At 37.7% G+C, this 19,614-nt stretch overlaps 1 protein-coding gene across 2 annotated transcripts in view; it reads left to right on the forward strand.

Moving 5' to 3' along the window:
- Positions 1 to 19,614, forward strand: part of SLC27A6 (solute carrier family 27 member 6) — an 80,558-nt gene that overhangs the window by 45,927 nt on the left and 15,017 nt on the right. Inside the window, exon 5 of one of the 2 annotated variants that reach the window (XM_027547036.1) lies at positions 5,138 to 5,332. The exons of the other annotated variant lie outside the window; for it this stretch is intronic. Coding sequence (XP_027402837.1) covers positions 5,138 to 5,332 — 195 coding nt within the window. The remainder of the gene's footprint in view (positions 1 to 5,137; positions 5,333 to 19,614) is intronic. 2 annotated transcript variants of the gene reach the window in all.

Here is a 19,614-nt window from a genome sequence, read left to right on the forward strand (position 1 = left end):
ATTTGTAGCACCAGTGTGTTGTCCAGTTTACCAGGTGGTGTTTGCTATGTGTTAACATTAAGTTGTTGCTTTTCTCACTTTGTGTATAATTTAGGGCAGAGGTCAATAAGCTTTTTCCATAAAGCGCCGGATTAGTAATTATTTTAGGATTTGTGGATTATGCTGTCTGGTACAACTACTTAGTTCTGCAGCTGTATTGCAAAAGCAGGGTAGACAATTCAAATAAATGGGTATGATTCTGTCCTAATAAAACTTATTGACTAAAAGAGGAAGTAGGCTGGATTTAGCCCCAGGTAACCATTGATAACATCTTGATGGCATTTATGATAACATCTCCCTGGGTATTATATATCTTTAAAGTTTCCACTCCTGTGTAAACTAGTCTTTTAAAAGCTTCTGTTTCTCTTCTCCCCTCACGTCTCCATATATGTGTATATATGTGATTTTGTGTGGGCATATGCCAAACATAATTATATAGTTTGGTCTTGCTCCAGAGCTTCATATATTTTTATATCATTATTATAAATAAAAGAATAATATTATTTTCATTTATATATTTCCACGCTCATGATTTTAATCAGTTAAACAAAAATCTGAATAATGTCATTGAAACTTTAGATTATAGCTCAATAAACTGTAAAATAACTGTAATTTATATACCTTATGTTAATTATGTCATTTGTATTTTACTCTTAGGAGTATATGCATACCAGCGACAAAGGAAATATTCATTCTCTTTTTTCCCACAACACTAAATAATGAATCTGTTGACCTTTCTTCATACCCCTCAAAGCATGATCTTCTGGGTTTTCTTTTAAAGGAAAGAAAAGTAGAATAAATATTTAAACACTTTAAATACATATCTGAAGAGTTAAATATGTGAATTTAATATTTCTGGATAAAAGCCTTATCCTAGTTTTGGTGATTTTATTTTCGATATCATTGAATGACTCTGAATGAATATTCTCATTTATTAATAGTAAGCTTATACAGCTATAGACCACACAGGTTAAAATCTATGTAATTGGGTTTGCAAACAACCTTCTTACTGGTATGCCAGTTCATTTTATAATTAATGATACTTGCTAAAACTCGTCTCTTACCTGAAAAGCATCCAGGAGTCATGCCGTACGAAAGATTGTTCTCTGTTAAAGCAGAATAAATCCTAAGATTTGCAGGACTAATATTTTATATACAAAGATGGCAGTGAAAAATTCTTAAGCTGGTTCCATGCCAGGTGGGCAGTATTGGGCATGCCCATGGGAGGAGGAACCAGGACAGAATTGCTCCTGGTTGTATTTAGTGGTAGAGAAGAATCCTGTGTCTTGGAAGAAGCTACTGTGATTGAGGGACGTTTTTGTTTGTTTATTCATTGTGTTTCGTTTATCAGTGGAATATTTACCTTACGAGTTTAAAGGCCTAATCAAATCAGCAAGTCGGATTCTGATGTATCCACAGCCCTTGGCTCTTATTTTATTTTTTTAATTTGATTTTTATTTTACTAAACTAGTACTTTTACAATTTAAAAAAAAATCAGATAGTACTCTCAAGAGAAAACGGTACCCAATGCTGTCAATACTTGATCTCTAGAGGTAAATATATTTAATGATTTTAAGTTATTTTGATTATTATTTACTTCCGTGTTTATTTCTTTTTAAATAATTGTATTTATTTATTTATTTTTGGCTGTGCTGGGTCTCCACTGCTGCCCAGGCTTTTCTCTAGTTGTGGTGAGCAGGGGCTACTCTCTAGTGTGGTGCGTGGGCTTCTCGTTGCAGCGGCTTCTCCTGTGGAACATGGGCTCTAGGGCACCTGGGCTTCAGTAGCTGCAGCGTGTGGTTCAGTAGCTGTGGCTCCCAGGCCCTAGAGCACAGGCTCAATAAGTGTGGCACAGGGCTCAGCTGCTCTGCAGCATGTGGGATCTTCCTGAATCAGGGATCTAGCCCATGTTCCCTGCATTGGCAGGAGGATTCTTTACCACTGAGGCTCCAGGGAAGCCCCTACTTCTATATTTCTTAATAAAACATGTATGTTACTACTTCTTGATTTTTCAGTTTTAGCTGTCATCTGCTGCCCTTCCTACTCACAGTCATTCATGCACACATATGTTTCTTCTCCCTCTGTGGCACCAATCTAATTATATTAATGTTTTAAAATATTTTGTTTTAAATATGTTTTAAAATATGCTGATTATTAGTTGTTTTCATTTTAAAAAGTCATATATAATTTGTTCATAGCATACATACAATGTAATTAAAATATAATGAGAATTTTTAGCTTTTTATTCCTGATGCTAATTGACTTCTAAAATTTTGTTTTCTAAATGCCTGTTACTAATTCATCTCAAAACTTTCCATTATAGCTGAAATTTCTGAACATGATTTAATAACACTTCAAGTATTTTTAATGAATTTTATTCATTTTTTCTTGAAGATATTCCCCTAGGTATCATAAAAAATCAGTCATTGTTCTACCAAATGTAAACAGTATTCTGATTTCTACCTCTGCAGATTAGTTTGGCTCTGAGATCTCACCACTTAATATTCAGGCTTGCACTGAATCTACTGTTTTCAGTAGATTCCTACACCTGAAATGGTATCTGGTTGGCCTTCTTCAGAGAGTAAGTCTCAAGTATTTGACCAATGCGCAGAGGGCAAACTCCCAGATACATTGTCTGTATTAGGATGTCTCCGAGTGCAACTGCTTCCTACACAAATTTGCAACCAAGATTTCTGCCTTCCTCATGTTTTTTTGTTTTTTGTTTTGATGCTTTGTTGACACACTCTGGAGTGTGTATTGTGTTCCCAAATGCAGGCTTAGAGTTCAAACTTATCCACTCTGCTTAGTCACATGCCTCTTATCTCTTCACTTTTCAGGTTGAGAAATTACCTTTCCCATTCTCTGTGTTCTTTAAAGTTAATAGATTAAAATCTCCTTTAAGACTGAGAAGGAACTGAGATAAAGAATGTTCATTGGGCCATTTTTAATTGTGTCAGGGACATTGTGTTCTCTACCTTATTATTATTGCTTATTATTATTTCTTGTTATTTTATATTACTTTTGTAAGGATAATGGTACATCAGAGGGAATCATGGTTTTACCATGACTAAGCTGATATTATATCCTAACTGTAACTTTTTAATTGAGGTATAATGAACATAAACATATTAGTTTTAGGTATGCAATATAATGATTCAGTATATTGTATGTTTTGCAAATTGATCACCAGTGTAAGTCTAATTAACATTCAAGACCATACATAGTTTCAAATTTTCTTTTCCTTGTGATAAGAACTTTAAGATTTACAGTGGCCCTTGAACAACATGGATTTGAACTGCAAAGGTCCACTTATTCGGAGATTTTTTTCAGTAGTAAATATCATAGTATTACATGATCTGCTGTTGTTGAATCTGGGAATGTGGAACTGATGATACTAAGGACCAGCTAGAAGTTATGTTTGGATTTTCTACTGCATGGTGGGTCCTTGTCCTTAATCCCTGGTTGTTTAAGAGTCAACTCTGGTGCCTCAGACAGTAAAGCATCTGCCTACAATGCAGGAGATCCGGGTTCAATCCCTGAGTCAGGAAGATCTCCTGGAGAAGGAAATGGCAACCCACTCCAGTATTCTTGCTTGGAAAATCCCATGGATGGAGGAACCTGGTAGGCTGCAATCCATGGGATCGCAAAGAGTCGAACATGAGTGAGCAACTTCACTTTCTACTCTCTTAGCAACTTTCAAATATGCAATTCAGTATTGTTAATTATAGTCACCACGCTGTGTTGTGCATCCCCAGGACTTGCTTATTTTATGACTAGAGATGTGTACATTTTGACCCCCTTCACCCGTTTTTGCTCACTCCTTACCCTGCCCTTGGCAGCCACCAATATGTTTTCTGTTTAGGGTTTTGGGGTTTTGTTTTTGCTGCTGTTTGTTTGTTTTTCAGATGCCACATATATATGAGATCATACAGTATTTATCTTTCTGTGTCTGACTTATTTCACTTAGCATAATGCCCTCAAAGTCCATCTATGTTGGTAAGATTTCATCCTTCTTTGTGATGGAATAATATTCACATGTATCTATATCACATTTTCTTCATCCATCTGTTGATGGGCGTTAGGGTCTTCCATGTCTTGGCTTTTGTAAATAATGCTGCAGTGAATATTTGTTATTGATCTTCAGTAGCCATTCATGTCAGACTCTTTGCGACCCTGTGGACTGCAGCATGCCAGGCTTTCTTGTCCTTCACTCTCTCCTTGAGTTGTGTCCATTGAGTCAGTGATGCCATCCAACTGTCTCATCCCCTGTCGCCCCCTTGTCCTCTTGCCTTCAACCTTTCCCAGCATCAGTGTCTTTTCCAATGAGCTGGCTCTTCTTATCAGGTGGCCAAAGTACTGGAACTTCAGCTTCAGCATCAGTCTTTCCAATGAATATTCAGAGTTGATTTCCTTTAGGATTGACTGGTTTGATCTCCTTGCTGTCCAAGGGACTCTCGAGTCTTCTTCATTCAGCACCACAGTTTGAAAGCATCAATTCTTTGACACTCAGCCTTCTTTATGTTCCACCTCTCACATCCATACATGATTACTGGAAAAACCATAGCTTTGTCTATATAGACCTTTGTCAGCAAAGTTTCTTTGTCTCTGCTTTTTAAAATGCTGTTCAGGTTTGTCATAGCTTTTCTTCCAAGAAGCAAGCATCTTTTAATTTCATGGCTGCAGTTACTGTCCACAGTGCCCAAAAAGCCCAAGAAAATAAAGTCTGTCACTGTTTCCATTTTTTCCCCATCTTCATGGGGTGCACTTTATTGGATCACATGGTAGTTCTGTTTTTAAATTTTTGAGGAACCTCCATTCTGGTAAGGAAGAAAATATATATCAGGGAAAATAAGACTTCAGCATCTCAAATTTAGGAAGAGATTTTCCCAGATATAGGAAAATAAAAGCTGTATTACTCTGGGCCAGTGTTAGTTCATTAGCTACGGGACCCAGTTATGCCACAGACTTACATGAATTTTTTTACTCCTTTCCATATACAACTTACTTCTGGATTGTTGCCATTTAAGTAATAACAATGACAGAAGGAATTGGGAATTGAAATTAATAAATTAAGAGGAAAATGTTTTTCTTCTAACAGAGGGAAGGAGAAAAGGATCATGGGGTGCGTTTGGCCATTGGAAATGGAGCACGCAGTGATGTATGGAGAGAATTCTTAGACAGATTTGGAAATATTAAGATGTGTGAGTTTTATGGAGCTACTGAAGGAAACATTAACTTCATGAATCACACTGGGAAAATTGGATCAGTCGGGAGAGCGACTTTCTTCCACAAAGTAAGTACAATAAAAAAGAGATATATTGAGATCTGCTAATCTCTCTTCTAGACTTTATACTGTAACTTATAGTAAATATTATCACTTTTTTTAAAAAAAATTAAGAACTCCTCTAAATAACATAGTTGCCTCTAGGTAAACTGTGGTGCCATAGATTATTAAAACCTTGCCTATCTCCCATCTTTTCCCTCTGTAATATGGGGATAATGATAGTTCTTTTGCTCAGCTTTCAAATTTCATGATAAAATGTATAAACAGCAAGCATAGGTCCTGATATATATTAATTTGATTCTTTTCATTTTCTGTGTTTTCCATCCACAATTTCTACTGTCATTCATTTTTATATCACTCAAAAATTATATGTAGGCTTCTAATATATAGTTTCCTTAAAAACTATGCCAAGATATTACTAACATTTTAAAAGTAGCCAAGGAATTACCTTCTTAGGAGTAAAACACAGCTGATTTCGCAATAGCAACCATGGAAGACAAAATATAGTGGACAGATACCTTCATCTTGCTTAGAGAAAATAATTATCAAATAGAATTTATATTCAATAATAATATTTTTAAAGAATAAAAATGAAAATTTGAAATAAGCAAATCCTCAAGGGGAAATAAGCAAATCCAGAATCACAGTAGAATATTTTATCTCTTTGATAGAACATGCAAAAATTTTTTCAATGATATAATGTATTAAATAATACAATAAAGAAACTACTTGCACTGATGAACATATATAGGACACTGAATTTTAAAACTGCTGAATATCCATTATTTTTAAGCATTTACAAAACATTCACAAAGATTACAGGACCACTTAGTGAATTCCAGCAAATTTCATAGGATCAAATATATATGGATTATGTTCTCTGATAACAGCTTAATTAAGATAGAAATGTTTAAAATAACAGCTAGATCTTTTCCTAAATATTTGAAAATGAAGCATCTCTAAATATCTATAAGTCAAAGAAAAATTATAATAGAAAAATAAAAATAGAAAATAATTTAAGCCAAATGATAATGAAAATGTTACATTGAAGAATAAGAATAATAACTGAAGAGTGAAAATTAGTGAGCTAAATATCCATTTTTATAAGTTAATTTTTAAAAACAGCTAAAACAAACTCAAAGAATATAAAAGGAAGGAAATGATAAAGAGCATAATTTAAAGAAGTAGAAAAGAAGCATTTAGTGAGTATCAAAAGAGATAAAAGTGTAATTTTTAAAAGTAAAGAAATAGATTCAAAGCTGGTATTAATTGCTCTGATATTTGAAACTTAAATAAGGTACAAACTGTTTTTATAAATATGTTCTTTGGGATTGTGAAGGTCTTATTGACACTTTAGAAATTCATGTGAATTGTGAACAAATATAATTGGTGGAATAATAAGTGCTGATATTATCAAGTACTACATTCTTTATGATTAGTTTTCTCAGTGGATTGCACTGGTTCCATTAAAAATTTGCTATTAATATTAAACATTTTTGGTGAAGCTGAGTCATTCCTAAGTAATTATGTAGTAGGAATACAATGAAGCTTGACTTCATTGTAATTTTCTAATATATTAAAGTCCCTGTCAGACTGTTATAATGCATAATACAGGAAGTTATGATTGTCTCCAGTTTATTTGGAAAAACTTCTGATTTTTTTTTTTCAGTTTGGAAATGGAAGAAAAAAAAGTACCTATGAATTCTAGTCTTTTATCATTCATTTGCATATTGTTTCATTATGTAACAGGCAATCAGAAAAAAATTAGACCAATAATTGTTTCATAATTATATGAGGAAATTTGATAAGTGTGTCTCTCAAAAATTTAAACCTATTGGAGGCTTACAGTTACCCTCTCAGAAAGAAGTCAGCCTCTAAACAGAGGTAGGATGTTATAACCACAAGAAAAAGATAAAGTAGCAGCACAAAGTTCCTGTGACCCAAATGTCCTTCTTGTGTGCTGTGTTTCCTATTTATTTAAATGCATGAAGGGAGGTGTGTCCCATAAATGGCTCCAAAGCAAATAATATAAAAAATTTGGTGACAGTTCAATTGAGAGACATCCACATAAAAGTTGTAGACTGACTTCTCCTTTTCTATGCCCAGTAATTATAACTGGGAAGGAACAAACATGAAATCGAAAGAAATAAAACTTGAAAAAAAAGAAGGAAGAAAATGAATCTAAATAAAAAACTGCTAAAAAAAATATGGATGAATATCAAAATAAGTCCCCCCAAATAGCCAGAAAATGTTTAGAAAAATAATTTCCCATGGTTCAAAAACTTGTAATTATATTCTGTTTAAAAATAAGAGCCCAGAGGAAAGTGCAGGAAAGGCATAAATCAACAAAAGGAGTTGAAAAGTAGCCATGCTCAACCCAAAGGAGAAAAATATAAGGGAAAAATGAAAATGTTACAGAGCTAAACATCACACTGAAGGACTTAAAAATAAATAAGACTGTAAACACTACTAGGGAGCAAGATGGATGGGATTAAGGAGTCACACAAACAATATAAAGAATAAGCAAATAATAATATAAAATAAATGAAAAAGATAAAATGAAAACATAGACAATGATCTGACATGTGCATAATTTGTGTTCCTACAGAAAAAAAAAAAAAAAACTCAAAGTGAAAAAAACTACTTGAAACCTAATAGAAGAAAACTTCCTGAAAATAAAGATTTGAATGTTTAGCAAAAAGAGCACATATTTCAGGGTGGAATATATGGTACAGAATGATTATCAGAAAATATTTTCCAGTGAAATTACTGAATATAAATTGAAGAACCATAAGCAGATGCTAAGGCAGAAAAAGCAAAAGATGTACAAAGTAGAGGGTGAAGATATGAAATGGCTCAGGCATCTTTCAAATGAAAACATCACACCCAGTTCCCCCCCGAAAGGGAAAGTAATGTTTTCAGCTAAGAATGCTAGTTTAATGAAGTTGTCCTGCAAATCCAAATGCAACAAAGTGGCATCCTCAAACTTGTAAGAAATCAGAGAATGTAATTCCTATGTACTTACAGGAATATACTACTGCTTTATATTCACTGAATGAAAAATTCTGGTGAATATGAAGATAAAGCAGTCTTTAGAAATGAAGGAACCACCTTCTATTAAAAGGTTCGATTGAATCCAATTAAATGTAGAAGATTTAAAACTCTGAATTACATTTGTAGATGGAATGGAAATGTAAATCCTGACAATATAGAAATATTCATGACTAACAAAAATGGGAATTGGGTGGGAAGAAAGAAGAAGGTATAAGTGCTAATTATCTTCATCTTTCATGGTGGTAAATCCATAGATACAAAAAGTAAAGTATGAGATTTGGTAAAAAGGCTTCTTTCCTTCACATTTATATAAACATTTTTATTGTCTTAAAGTAAGCATCTTTTGAGCTTTCCTGGTGGCTCAGAGAGTAAAGAATCTGCCTGCAATACAGAAGACCCAAGTTCTATCCCTGGGTTGGGAAGGTCCCCTGGAGAAGGACATGGAAACCCACTCCAGTATTCTTGCCTGGAGAATCCCATGGAGGAAGGAGCCTGGAGGGCTGCAGTCCATAGGGTTGCAAAGAGTCAGACAGGACTGAGCAACTAACACTTTCACTTTCAAGCATCTTTTAGAGACTAGGAAATTTATCCAACTGTGAAGTTAGAAAAAAATTCACAGAGGACAATCTTCACACCTGACTTCAGTTGCAGTTGGGGGTCCCTAAGACCGCCTTTAATAATTTTTGATAATTCACTACAGAAAACTCATCAAAAGTTGATATAATAGTTACATGTATTTCCAGGTCAGGAAGCTTACCCAGTCTTGATGTCCAGAGTTTTTTGGGGGAGTGGGGGTTCTCAGTCATTTAAATCTAGTTGGCTGCTTCTGTAATCAGCCTCCATCTCCCGTCCTTCAGGAAGTCAAGATGTGTGACTACAAACCTCTGTCCTACATAACATTATTGACCTGGCTCAGAGACCCACTCTCAACAGTGTAGTTACTATCTGGCTGCCCAAGGCCCTTAGGCAAGTAAAAATAGTACTATCCATCATGATATTGCAAGGACTTAAGAGATTATCCCATCGCTGTGGGTTGTCCCAGTGCACTGGCTTTGAGTGCCCTGTTTCATGCATCGAACTTGGACAGGTGATCTATTTCACTTATCAGATTAGATCAGATCAGTCGCTCAGTCGTGTCTGACTCTTTGCGACCCCATGAATCGCAGCATTCCAGGCCTCCCTGTCCATCACCAACTCTCGGAGTACACTCAGACTCACATCCATCGAGTCAGTGATGCCATCCAGCCATCTCATCCTCTATCGTCCCCTTCTCCTCCTGTCCCCAATCCCTCCCAGCATCAGAGTCTTTTCCAATAAGTCAACTCTGCGCATGAGGTGGCCAAAATACTGGAGTTTCAGCTTTAGCATCATTCCTTCCAAAGAAATCCCAGGACTGATCTTCAGAATGGACTGGTTGGATCTCCTTGCAGTCCAAGGGACTCTCAAGAGTCTTCTCCAACACCACAGTTCAAAAGCATCAATTCTTCGGCGCTCAGCCTTCTTCACAGTCCAACTCTCACATCCATACATGACCACTGGAAAAACCATAGCCTTAACTAGACAGACCTTTGTTGGCAAAGTAATGTCTCTGCTTTTGAATATGCTGTCTAGGTTGGTCATAACTTTCCTTCCAAGGAGTAAGCATCTTTTAATTTCATGGCTGCAGTCACCGTCTGTAGTGATTTTGGAGCCCAGAAAAATAAAGTCTGACACTGTTTCCACTGTTTCCACATCTATTTGCCATGAAGTGGTGGGACCGGATGCCATGATCTTCGTTTTCTGAATGTTGAGCTTTAAGCCAACTTTTCACTCTCCTCTTTCACTTTCATCAAGAGGCTTTTGAGTTCCTCTTCACTTTCTGCCATAAGAGTGGTGTCATCTGCATATCTGAGGTTATTGATATTTCTCCCGGCAATCTTGATTCCAGCTTGTGTTTCTTCCAGTCCAGCGTTTCTCATGATGTACTCTGCATATAAGTTAAATAAGCAGGGTGACAATATACAGCCTTGACGAACTCCTTTTCGTATTTGGAACCAGTCTGTTGTTCCATGTCCAGTTCTAACTGTTGCTTCCTGACCTGCATACAAATTTCTCAAGAGGCAGATCAGGTGGTCTGGTAACTCTGGAAAACTCTTTCAGAATTTTCCACAGTTTATTGTGATCCACACAGTCAAAGGCTTTGGCATAGTCAATAAAGCAGAAATAGATGTTTTTCTGCAACTCTCTTGCTTTTTCGATGATCCAGCGGATGTTGGATCATATATTTCACATATGGTAATATACATGTTTCAATGCTATTCTCTCAAGTCATCTCACCCTTGTCTTTTCCCACAAGTCCAAAAGTCTGTTCTTTATATCTGTGTCTATTTTGCTGTCTCACATATAGGGTCATCGTTACTGTCTTTCTAAATTCCATATGTATGCATTAATATACTGTATTGGTGTTTTTCTTTCTGACTTAATTCACTCTGTATAATAGGCTTCAGTTTCATCCACCTCATTAGAACTGATTCAAATGTGTGCTTTGTAATAGCTGAGTAATATTCCATTGTGTATGTGCCACAACTTTCTTATCCATTCATCTGCCAATGGACATCTAGGTTGCTTCTATGTCCTAGCTATCATAAGCAGGGCTGTGATGAACATTGGGGTACACGAGTCTCTTTCAATTCTAGTTTCTTCAGTGTGTATGCCCAGCAGTGGGATTGCTGGGTCATATGGCAGTTCTATTTTCAGTTTTTTAAGGAATCTCCACACTATTCTCCATTATTGCTGTACTAGTTTGCATTCCCATCAACAGTGTAAGAGGGTTCCCTTTTCTCCAGCATTTACTGTTTGTAGACTTTGATAGCAGCCATTCTGAAATGGTACTGGTGTGAGTTAGTACCTCATTGTGGTTTTGATTTGCATTTCTCTGTTAATCGGTGATGTTGAGCATTTTTCATGTGTTTGTTAGCCATCTGTATGTCTTCTTTGGAGAAATGTCTGTCTAATTCTTTGGTCCATTTTTTGACTGGGTCATTTATTTTTCTGGTATTGAGCTGCATGAGCTTCTTGTATATTTTTTAGATTAATTCTTTGTCAGTTGCTTCATTTGCTATTATTTTCTCCCACTCTGAAGGCTGTCTTTTCACATTGCTTATAGTTTCCTTTGTTGTGCAAAAGCTTCTAAGTTTAACTAGGTCCCATTTGTTTACTTTTGCTTTTATTTCTATCACTCTGGGATGTGGGTCATAGAGGATCCTGCTGTGATTTATGTTGGAGAGTGTTTTGCCTATGTTTTCCTCTAGGAGTTTTATAGTTTCTCGTCTCACATTTAGATCTTTAATCCATTTTGAATTTATTTTTGTGTATGGTGTTAGAAAGTGTTCTAGTTTCATTCTTTTACAGGTGATTGACCAGTTTTCCCAGCACCACTTGTTAAAGAGATTGTCTTTTCCCCTTTGTATAATTTTGCCTCCTTTGTCAAAGATAAGCTGTTCATAGGTGAGTGGATTTATCTCTGGGCTTTCTATTTTGTTCCACTGATCTCTATTTCTGTCTTTGTGCCAGTACCATACTGTCTTGATGACTGTAGCTTTGTAGTATAGTCTGAAGTCAGGCAGGTTGATTCCTCCAGTTCCATTCTTCTTTCTCAAGATTGCTTTGGCTGTTCGAGGTTTTTTGTATTTCCATACAAATTGTGAAATTATTTATTCTAGTTCTGTGAAAAATGCCATTGGTAGCTTGATAGGGATTGCATTGAATCTATAGATTGCTTTGGGTCATATACTCATTTTCACTATATTGATTCTTCTGATCCATGAACATGATATATTTCTCCATCTATTTGTGACATCTTTGATTTCTTTCATCAGTGTTTTATAGTTTTCTATATATGTCTTTTTTTTTTTAGGTAGATTTATTCCTAAGTATTTTATTCTTTTCATCACATTGGAGAATGGGATTGTTTCCTTAATTTCTCTTTCTGTTTTCTCATTGTTAGTGTATAGGAATGCAAGGAATTTCTGTTAATTAATTTATATCCTGCAAATTTACTGTATTCATTGATTAGCTCTAGTAATTTTCTGGTGGTGTCTTTAGGGTTTTCTGTGTAGAGGATCATGTCATCTGCAAACAATGAGACTTTTACTTCTTCTTTTCCAATATGGATTACTTTTATTTCTTTTACTTCTCTGATTGCTGTGACTAAAACTTCCAAAAATATGTTGAATAGTAGTGGTGAGAGTGGGCACCCTTGTCTTGTTCCTGATTTTAGGGGAAATGCTTTCAATGTTTTGCCATTGAGGATAATGTTTGCTGTGGGTTTATCCTATCTGGCTTTTATTATGTTGAGGTATGTTCCTTCTATGCCTACTTTCTGGAGAGTTTTTATCATAAATGTATTGAATTTTGTCAAAGGCTTTCTCTGCATCTATTGAGATAATAACATGGTTTTTATCCTTCAATTTGTTAATGTGGTGTATCACATTTATTGATTTGTGAATATTGAAGAATCCTTGAATCCCTGAGATAAAGCCCAATTGGTCATGATGTATGATATTTTTAATATGTAGTTGGATTCTGTTTGCTAGGATTTTGTTGAGGATTTTTGCATCTATGTTCATCAGTGATATTGGCCTGTAGTTTTCTTTTTTTGTGTGGCATCTTTGTCTGGTTTTGATATTCAGGAGACGGTGGCCTCATTGAATGAGTTTGGGAGTTTACCTTCCTCTGTGGTTTTCTGGAAGAGTTCAAGTAGCATAGGTGTTAGCTCTTCTCTAACTCTATCTGGTCCTGGACTTTTGTTTGTTGGATGATTTTTGATTACATTTTCTAGTTCCATGCTTGTGATGGGTCTGTTAAGATTTTCTATTTCTTCCTGGTTCAGTTTTGGAAGGTTATACTTTTCTAAAAATTTTTCCATTTCTTCCAAATTGTCCATTTTATTGGCATATAGTTGCTGATACTAGTCTTTTCTGATCCTTTGTGTTTTTGCATTGTCTGTTGTGATTTCTCCATTTTGATTTCTAATTTTGTTAATTTGGTTCTTCTCCCTTTTTTTCTTGATGAGTCTGGCTAATGGTTTGTCTATTTTATGTATCTTCTCAAAGAACCAGCTTCGGATCAGATCAGTCGCTCAGTCGTGTCCGACTCTTTGTGACCCCATGAATCGCAGCATGCCAGGCCTCCCTGTCCATCACCAACTCCCAGAGTTCACTCAGACTCACTTCCATCGAGTCAGTGATGCCATCCAGCCATCTCATCCTCTGTCGTCCCCTTCTCCTCCTGCCCCCAATCCCTCCCAGCATCAGAGTCTTTTCCAATGAGTCACCTCTTCGCATGAGGTGGCCAAAATACTGGAGTTTCAGCTTTAGCATCATTCCTTCCAAAGAAATCCCAGGGCTGATCTCCTTCAGAATGGACTGGTTGGATCTCCTTGCAGTCCAAGGGACTCTCAAGAGTCTTCTCCAACACCACACTTCAAAAGCATCAATTCTTCGGCGCTCAGCCTTCTTCACAGTCCAACTCTAACATCCATACATGACCACAGGAAAAACCATAGCCTTGACTAGACGAACCTTTGTTGGCAAAGTAATGTCTCTGCTTTTGAATATGCTATCTAGGTTGGTCATAACTTTCCTTCCAAGGAGTACCAGCTTAGTTTTGTTGATTTTTGTTATAGTCTCCTTTGTTTCTTTTTCATTTATTTCTGCCTTAATTTTTATGATTTCTTTCCTTCTACTAACCCCAGGGATCTTCATTTCTTCTTTTTCTAGTTGCTTTAGGTGTAAAGTTAGGTTATTTATTTGATTTTTCTCTTGTTTCTTGAGGTAAGCTTGTAATGCTATGAACCTTCCCCTTAGCACTGCTTTTACTGAATCCCATAGGTTTGGGGTTGTTATGTTTTCATTTTCATTTGTTTCTATGCATATTTTGATTACCTTTTTGATTTCTTCCATGATTATTTGGTTATTCAGAAGCATGTTATCTAGCCTTCATATATTTGTATTTTTAATAGTTTTTTCCTGTAGCTGACATGTAATCTTACCACATTGTGATCAGCAAAGATGCTTGAAATGATTTCAGTTTTTTTGAATTTAATAAGGTTAGATTTATGGCCCAGGATGTGATCTATCCTGGAGAACATTCTGTATGCACTTGAGAAAAAGGTGAAATTCATTGTTTTGTGGTGAAATGTCCTATAGATATCAATTAGGGCTAACTGGTCCATTGTATCATTTAAAGTTTGTGTTTCCTTGCTAATTTTCTATTTGCTTGATCTATTCATAGGTGTGAGTGGGGTATTAAAGTCTCCCTTTATTATTGTGTTACTGTTAATTTCCCCTTTCATACTTGTCGGCATTTGCCTTACATATTGCAGTGCTCCTATGTTGGGTGCATATATATTTATAATTGTTATATTTTCTTCTTGGATTGATCCTTTGATCATTATGTAGGCGATCTTTTCATCACTTTTATTTCAAAGTCTATTTTATCTGATATGAGTATTGCTACTCCTACTTTCTTTTGGTCTCCATTTGCATGAAATATCTTTTTCCAGCCCTTCACTTTCAGTCTATATGTGTCCCTTGGTTTGAGGTGGGTCTCTTGTAGACAACATATATAGGGGTCTTGTTTTTGTATCCATTCAGCCAGTCTTTGTCTTTTGGTTGGGGCATTCAACCCATTTACTTTTAAGGTAATTATTGATAGTTCAGTTCAGTTCATTTCAGTTGCTCAGTCATGTCCAACTCTTTGTGACCCCATGAATCTCAGCATGCCAGGCCTCCCTGTCCGTCACCAACTCTAGGAGTTTACCCAGACTCACGTCCATCGAGTCAGTGATGCCATCCAGCCATCTCATCCTCTGTCGTCCCCTTCTCCTCCTGCCCCCAATCCCTCCCAGCATCAGGGTCTTTTCCAATGAGTCAACTCTTCGCATGAGGTGGCCAAAGTACTGGAATTTCAGCTTTAGCATCATTTATGATCCTATTACCATTTACTTTGTTGTTTTGGGTTTGAGTTTATAAACCTTTTCTGTATTTCCTATCTAGATAAGATCATTTAGCATTTGTTGAAGAGCTGGTTTGGTGGTGCTGAATTCTCTCAGCTTTTGTTTGTCTGTAAAGCTTTTGATTTCTCCTTCATATTTGAATGAGATCCTCACTGGGTATAGTAATCTGGGTTGTAGATTTTTCTCTTTCATCACTTTAAGTATGTCCTGACATTCCCTTCTGGCCTGAAGAGTTTCTATTGAAAGATCATCTGTTATCCTTATGGGGATCCCTTTGTGTGTTGTTTGTTGCTTTTTCCTTGCTGCTTTTAAGATTTGCTCTTTGTGTTTGATCTTTATTAATTTGATTAATATGTGTCTTGGGGTGTTTCACCTTGAGCTGATCCTGTTTGGGACTCTCTGGGTTTCTTGGGCTTGGGTGGCTATTTTCTTCCCCATTTTAGGGAAAGTGAAAGTGAAATGAAGTGAAAGTGAAAGTCGCTCAGTTATGTCCAACTCTTTGTGATGGAATTCTCCAGATCAAAATACTGGAGTGGGTAGCCTTTCTCTTCTCCAGGGGATCTTCCCAACCCAGGTCTCCCGCATTGCAGGTGGATTCTTTACCAGCTAAACCACAAGGGAAGCCCAAGAATATTGGAATGGGTAGCCTATCCCTTCTCCAGCAGATCTTCCTGCTCCAGGAATTGAACCAGGGTTTCCTGCATTGCAGGAGGATCCTTTACCAACAGATTTTTGAGGGAAGCCCCTATTTTAGAGAAAATACTTGATGAGATAATAGTTGAAAAAAAATTTTTTAGGCAAGTTTTCAACTATTATCACTTCAAGTATTTTCTCATGCCCTTTCTTTTTATCTTCTTTTTCTGGGACTCCTGTGATTCAAATGTTGGGGTGTTTAACATTGTCCCAGAAGTCTCTGAGGTTGTCCTTATTTCTTTTCATTCTTTTTTCTTTTTCCCTCTCTGCTTCATTTATTTCCACCATTCTACCTTCCACCTCACTTATCCTGTCTTCTGCCTCAGTTATCCTAATATTGGTTCCCTCCAGAGTGCTTTTGATCCCAGTTATTGCATTATTCATATTGATTTACTCTTCATTATTTCTTCTAGGTTCTTGTTAAACATTTCTTGCATCTTCTCAATCCTTGTCTCTAATCTATTTATCTGTAACTTCATTTTGTTTTCAAGATTTGGGATCATCTTTACTGTCATTATTCTGAATTCTTTTTCAGGTAGAATCCCTATCTCCTCCTCTTTTGTTTGGTTTGGTGGGCATTTATCATGTTCCTTTCTCTGCTGAATATTTCTTTGCCTTTTTATTTTGTTTAGATTGCTGTGTTTGGGGTGGCCTTTCTGTAGGCTGGAAGTTTGTGGTTCCTCTTTATTTTGGAGCCTGCTCCCTTTGGTGGGGTTGGACTAGTGGCTTCTCAAGGTTTCCTGGTTAGGGGAGCTTGCATCTGTTTTCAGGTGGGTGGAGCTGGATCTCTTCTCTCTGGAGTGCAATGAAGTGTCCAGTAGTGAGTTTTTGGGTGTCTGGGTTTGGTATGGCTTTGAGCTGCCTGTCTTTTAATGCTCAGGGCTGTATTTCCTGTTTTCTGGAGAATTAGCATGTATGTCTTGCTCTGGAACTTGTTGGCTCTTGGGTGGAGCTTGGTTTCAGTATATGTATGGAGGCTTTTGGATGAGCTCTTGTCTATTACTATTCCCTGGAATCAGGAGTTCTCTGATGTTCTCAAGTTTTGAGGTTAAGCCTCCAGCCTCTGGTTTTCAGTCTTATTCTTACAGTAGCCTCAAGACTTCTCTACCCATATAACACAGATGATAAAACATCTAGGTTGATGGTGAAACAATTCTATTCTCCACAGTGAGGGATACTCAGATATTCACGGAGGACCAGGAGGAGAAGTTAGTTAGTTAGTTCAGTCGCTCAGTTATGTCTGACTCTTTGTGACCCCATGAATCGCAGCATGTCAGGCCTTCCTGTCCATCACCAACTCCCAGAGTTTACCCAAACTCATGTCCATCAGTTGTTGATGCCATCCAGCCATCTCATCCTCTGTCATCCCCTTCTCCTCCTGCCCCCAATCCCTCCCAGCATCAGGTTCTTTTTCAATGAGTCAACTCTTCGCATGAGGTGGCCAAAGTATTGGAGTTTCAGCCTCAGCATCAGTCCTTCCAATGAACACCCAGGACTGATCTCCTTTAAGATGGACTTATTGGATCTCTAGAGGGGGAGTCAAAAGGGGAGAGAGCAATCCAGCCAATAATCAATTCCCTATGTGCTCTCCACAGTCTGGAACACCCAGAGAGATTCATAGAGTTACATGGAGAAGAGAAGAAGGAGGGTGATAGAGGTGATTAGGAGGAAAAGAGGGGGGAGTCAAAAGGGGAGCGACCAATCTAACCAGTGATCAATTCCCTAAGTGTTCTCCACAGCCCAGAACACCCAGAGAGAGTCACAGAGTTAAGTAGAGAAGAGAAGGGGGAGGGAGGAGATAGAGGTGATCTAGGGGAGAAAAGGAAGAGTCAAAAGGGGAGAGAGCAATCAAGCCAGTAATCACACCCCTAAGTGAGAATGGATACTGAAGATAAGATTCTTAAAGGTACAAAATTGGTAACAAATACCAAAAAGCAAAGAATAAAAATCTAGAGTTTAGACCCTCAAGAATACAATATTAAAAATACAAAACAAAATCAATCACAAAAATTATAAAAAATATATACATGAAATTTGCTTTAAAAATAGGATCTTTTTTTGTAAGGTAATAGTAGGTTATAAAAATGAAAATTAAAGAAGTAATAAAGAACTTAAATTAAAAAAAATTTTTAAGTCGTAATAGTAAAAGTATATCTAGGAATTCTCTGGAGCTGTTGTGGGCAGTGTGGGGTCAGTTCAGTTTCAGATAATTCCTTGTTCCAGCTTGTCCTTGTTCTTAAGGTCTATAGGCCCCCTCCAATGCTTGCTACTGCTGCTACTGCTAAGTCAATTCAGTCACTGATCAGGCTCCAGGGTGCTCTGCAGGGCACTGTCCACAGCGGGCCCTGCATTTCATGCACTTCCCAGGTCAAAGCTGCTCAGGTTCAGGTTCTCAGGTACTCCGCAAGGGCACAGACTCAGTTGGGCGTGCATTTTGTGCCCTTCCCAGGTCTGAGCAGCTCAGATGACCAGGTGCTTGGTGAGCGCACTATCCCAGGTAGGCTGTACATCTTAATCACCTCCCCGGCCCTGGCCGCTTGGTTTCCCGGCTGTGCTGTGAGAGCATCATCTCAGGTGCACCATGTATGTCCTCTGAGGAGCTGATATCAAGCTGTGACCCTTCTGGCAGATGTCAACCATCCAAGATCCCAGGAAGACATGGTTAGCAACTGAGAGCCTGCTCACAGTTTGGTGGAGAATGCTGATCTCTGGGTCTCTGGAGCTGAGATTGGAGCAGCCCCTTGCCTTCAAGCTCTGGCTGTCGCTTGCATGCTTCTCTGCCTCCGGCAGCGGGGAGGGACCTGCACGCAGCCGGCTTGCTCTCCTTTGGTGTTCGCTCAATCCTTTGTTAGTGCTCGGGCCAGGCTGTGAGTTAGAGCCTTTTTCAGGTCAAATTCTCTCTCTCTCTTTTGTTTTCCCTCTCTGGAAATCCCACAGTTTGGGCTGCTATCTCACATTAGCTCCCTCAGATTATCCTCAGGGCATTCAGGCCTGGTCCTTACCGTAAGAACTGATAATGCCACCCACATCCCCCTGTCCAGCCCCTGCTCGCTGGTGGCAGATGCGAGCGTCTGGGCTACTTCTCTGCTGGGAGTGCGGTTAGGCGCCTATTCTGTGGGCTTTTTTTTTTTCTTTCCTCTTGGTTATGTTGCCCTCTGAGATGCCAAAACTCCCCACAGACCCGCCTCTGAGAGGGTTTCCTGCTGTTTGGAAATTTCTCCTTCACGACTCCCTCCCCAGGTCGGGTCTCCATCCCTAACTCTTATGTCCCTCTTTTTGTCTTTTATATTTTGTCCTTCCTCCTTTTGAAGAGAATGGGCTGCCTTTCTGGGTGCCTAGTGTCCTCCGCCAGCATTCAGAAGTTGTTTTGTGGAAGTTGCTCAGCATTCAAATGATCTTTTAATGAATTTGTGGGGGAGAAAGTGAACTCCCCATCCTATTCCTCTGCTGTTTTGGGACTCTCCCTCACAAATGATTATTTTTTAAATATAACTCTGTGAACCAATCAGAACTATGCTGTTGCACCTAGAAATACGTATTCATAATG

The sequence above is a fragment of the Bos indicus x Bos taurus genome, chromosome 7 (assembly GCF_003369695.1).
Source record: "Bos indicus x Bos taurus breed Angus x Brahman F1 hybrid chromosome 7, Bos_hybrid_MaternalHap_v2.0, whole genome shotgun sequence".
NCBI lineage: Eukaryota > Metazoa > Chordata > Mammalia > Artiodactyla > Bovidae > Bos > Bos indicus x Bos taurus.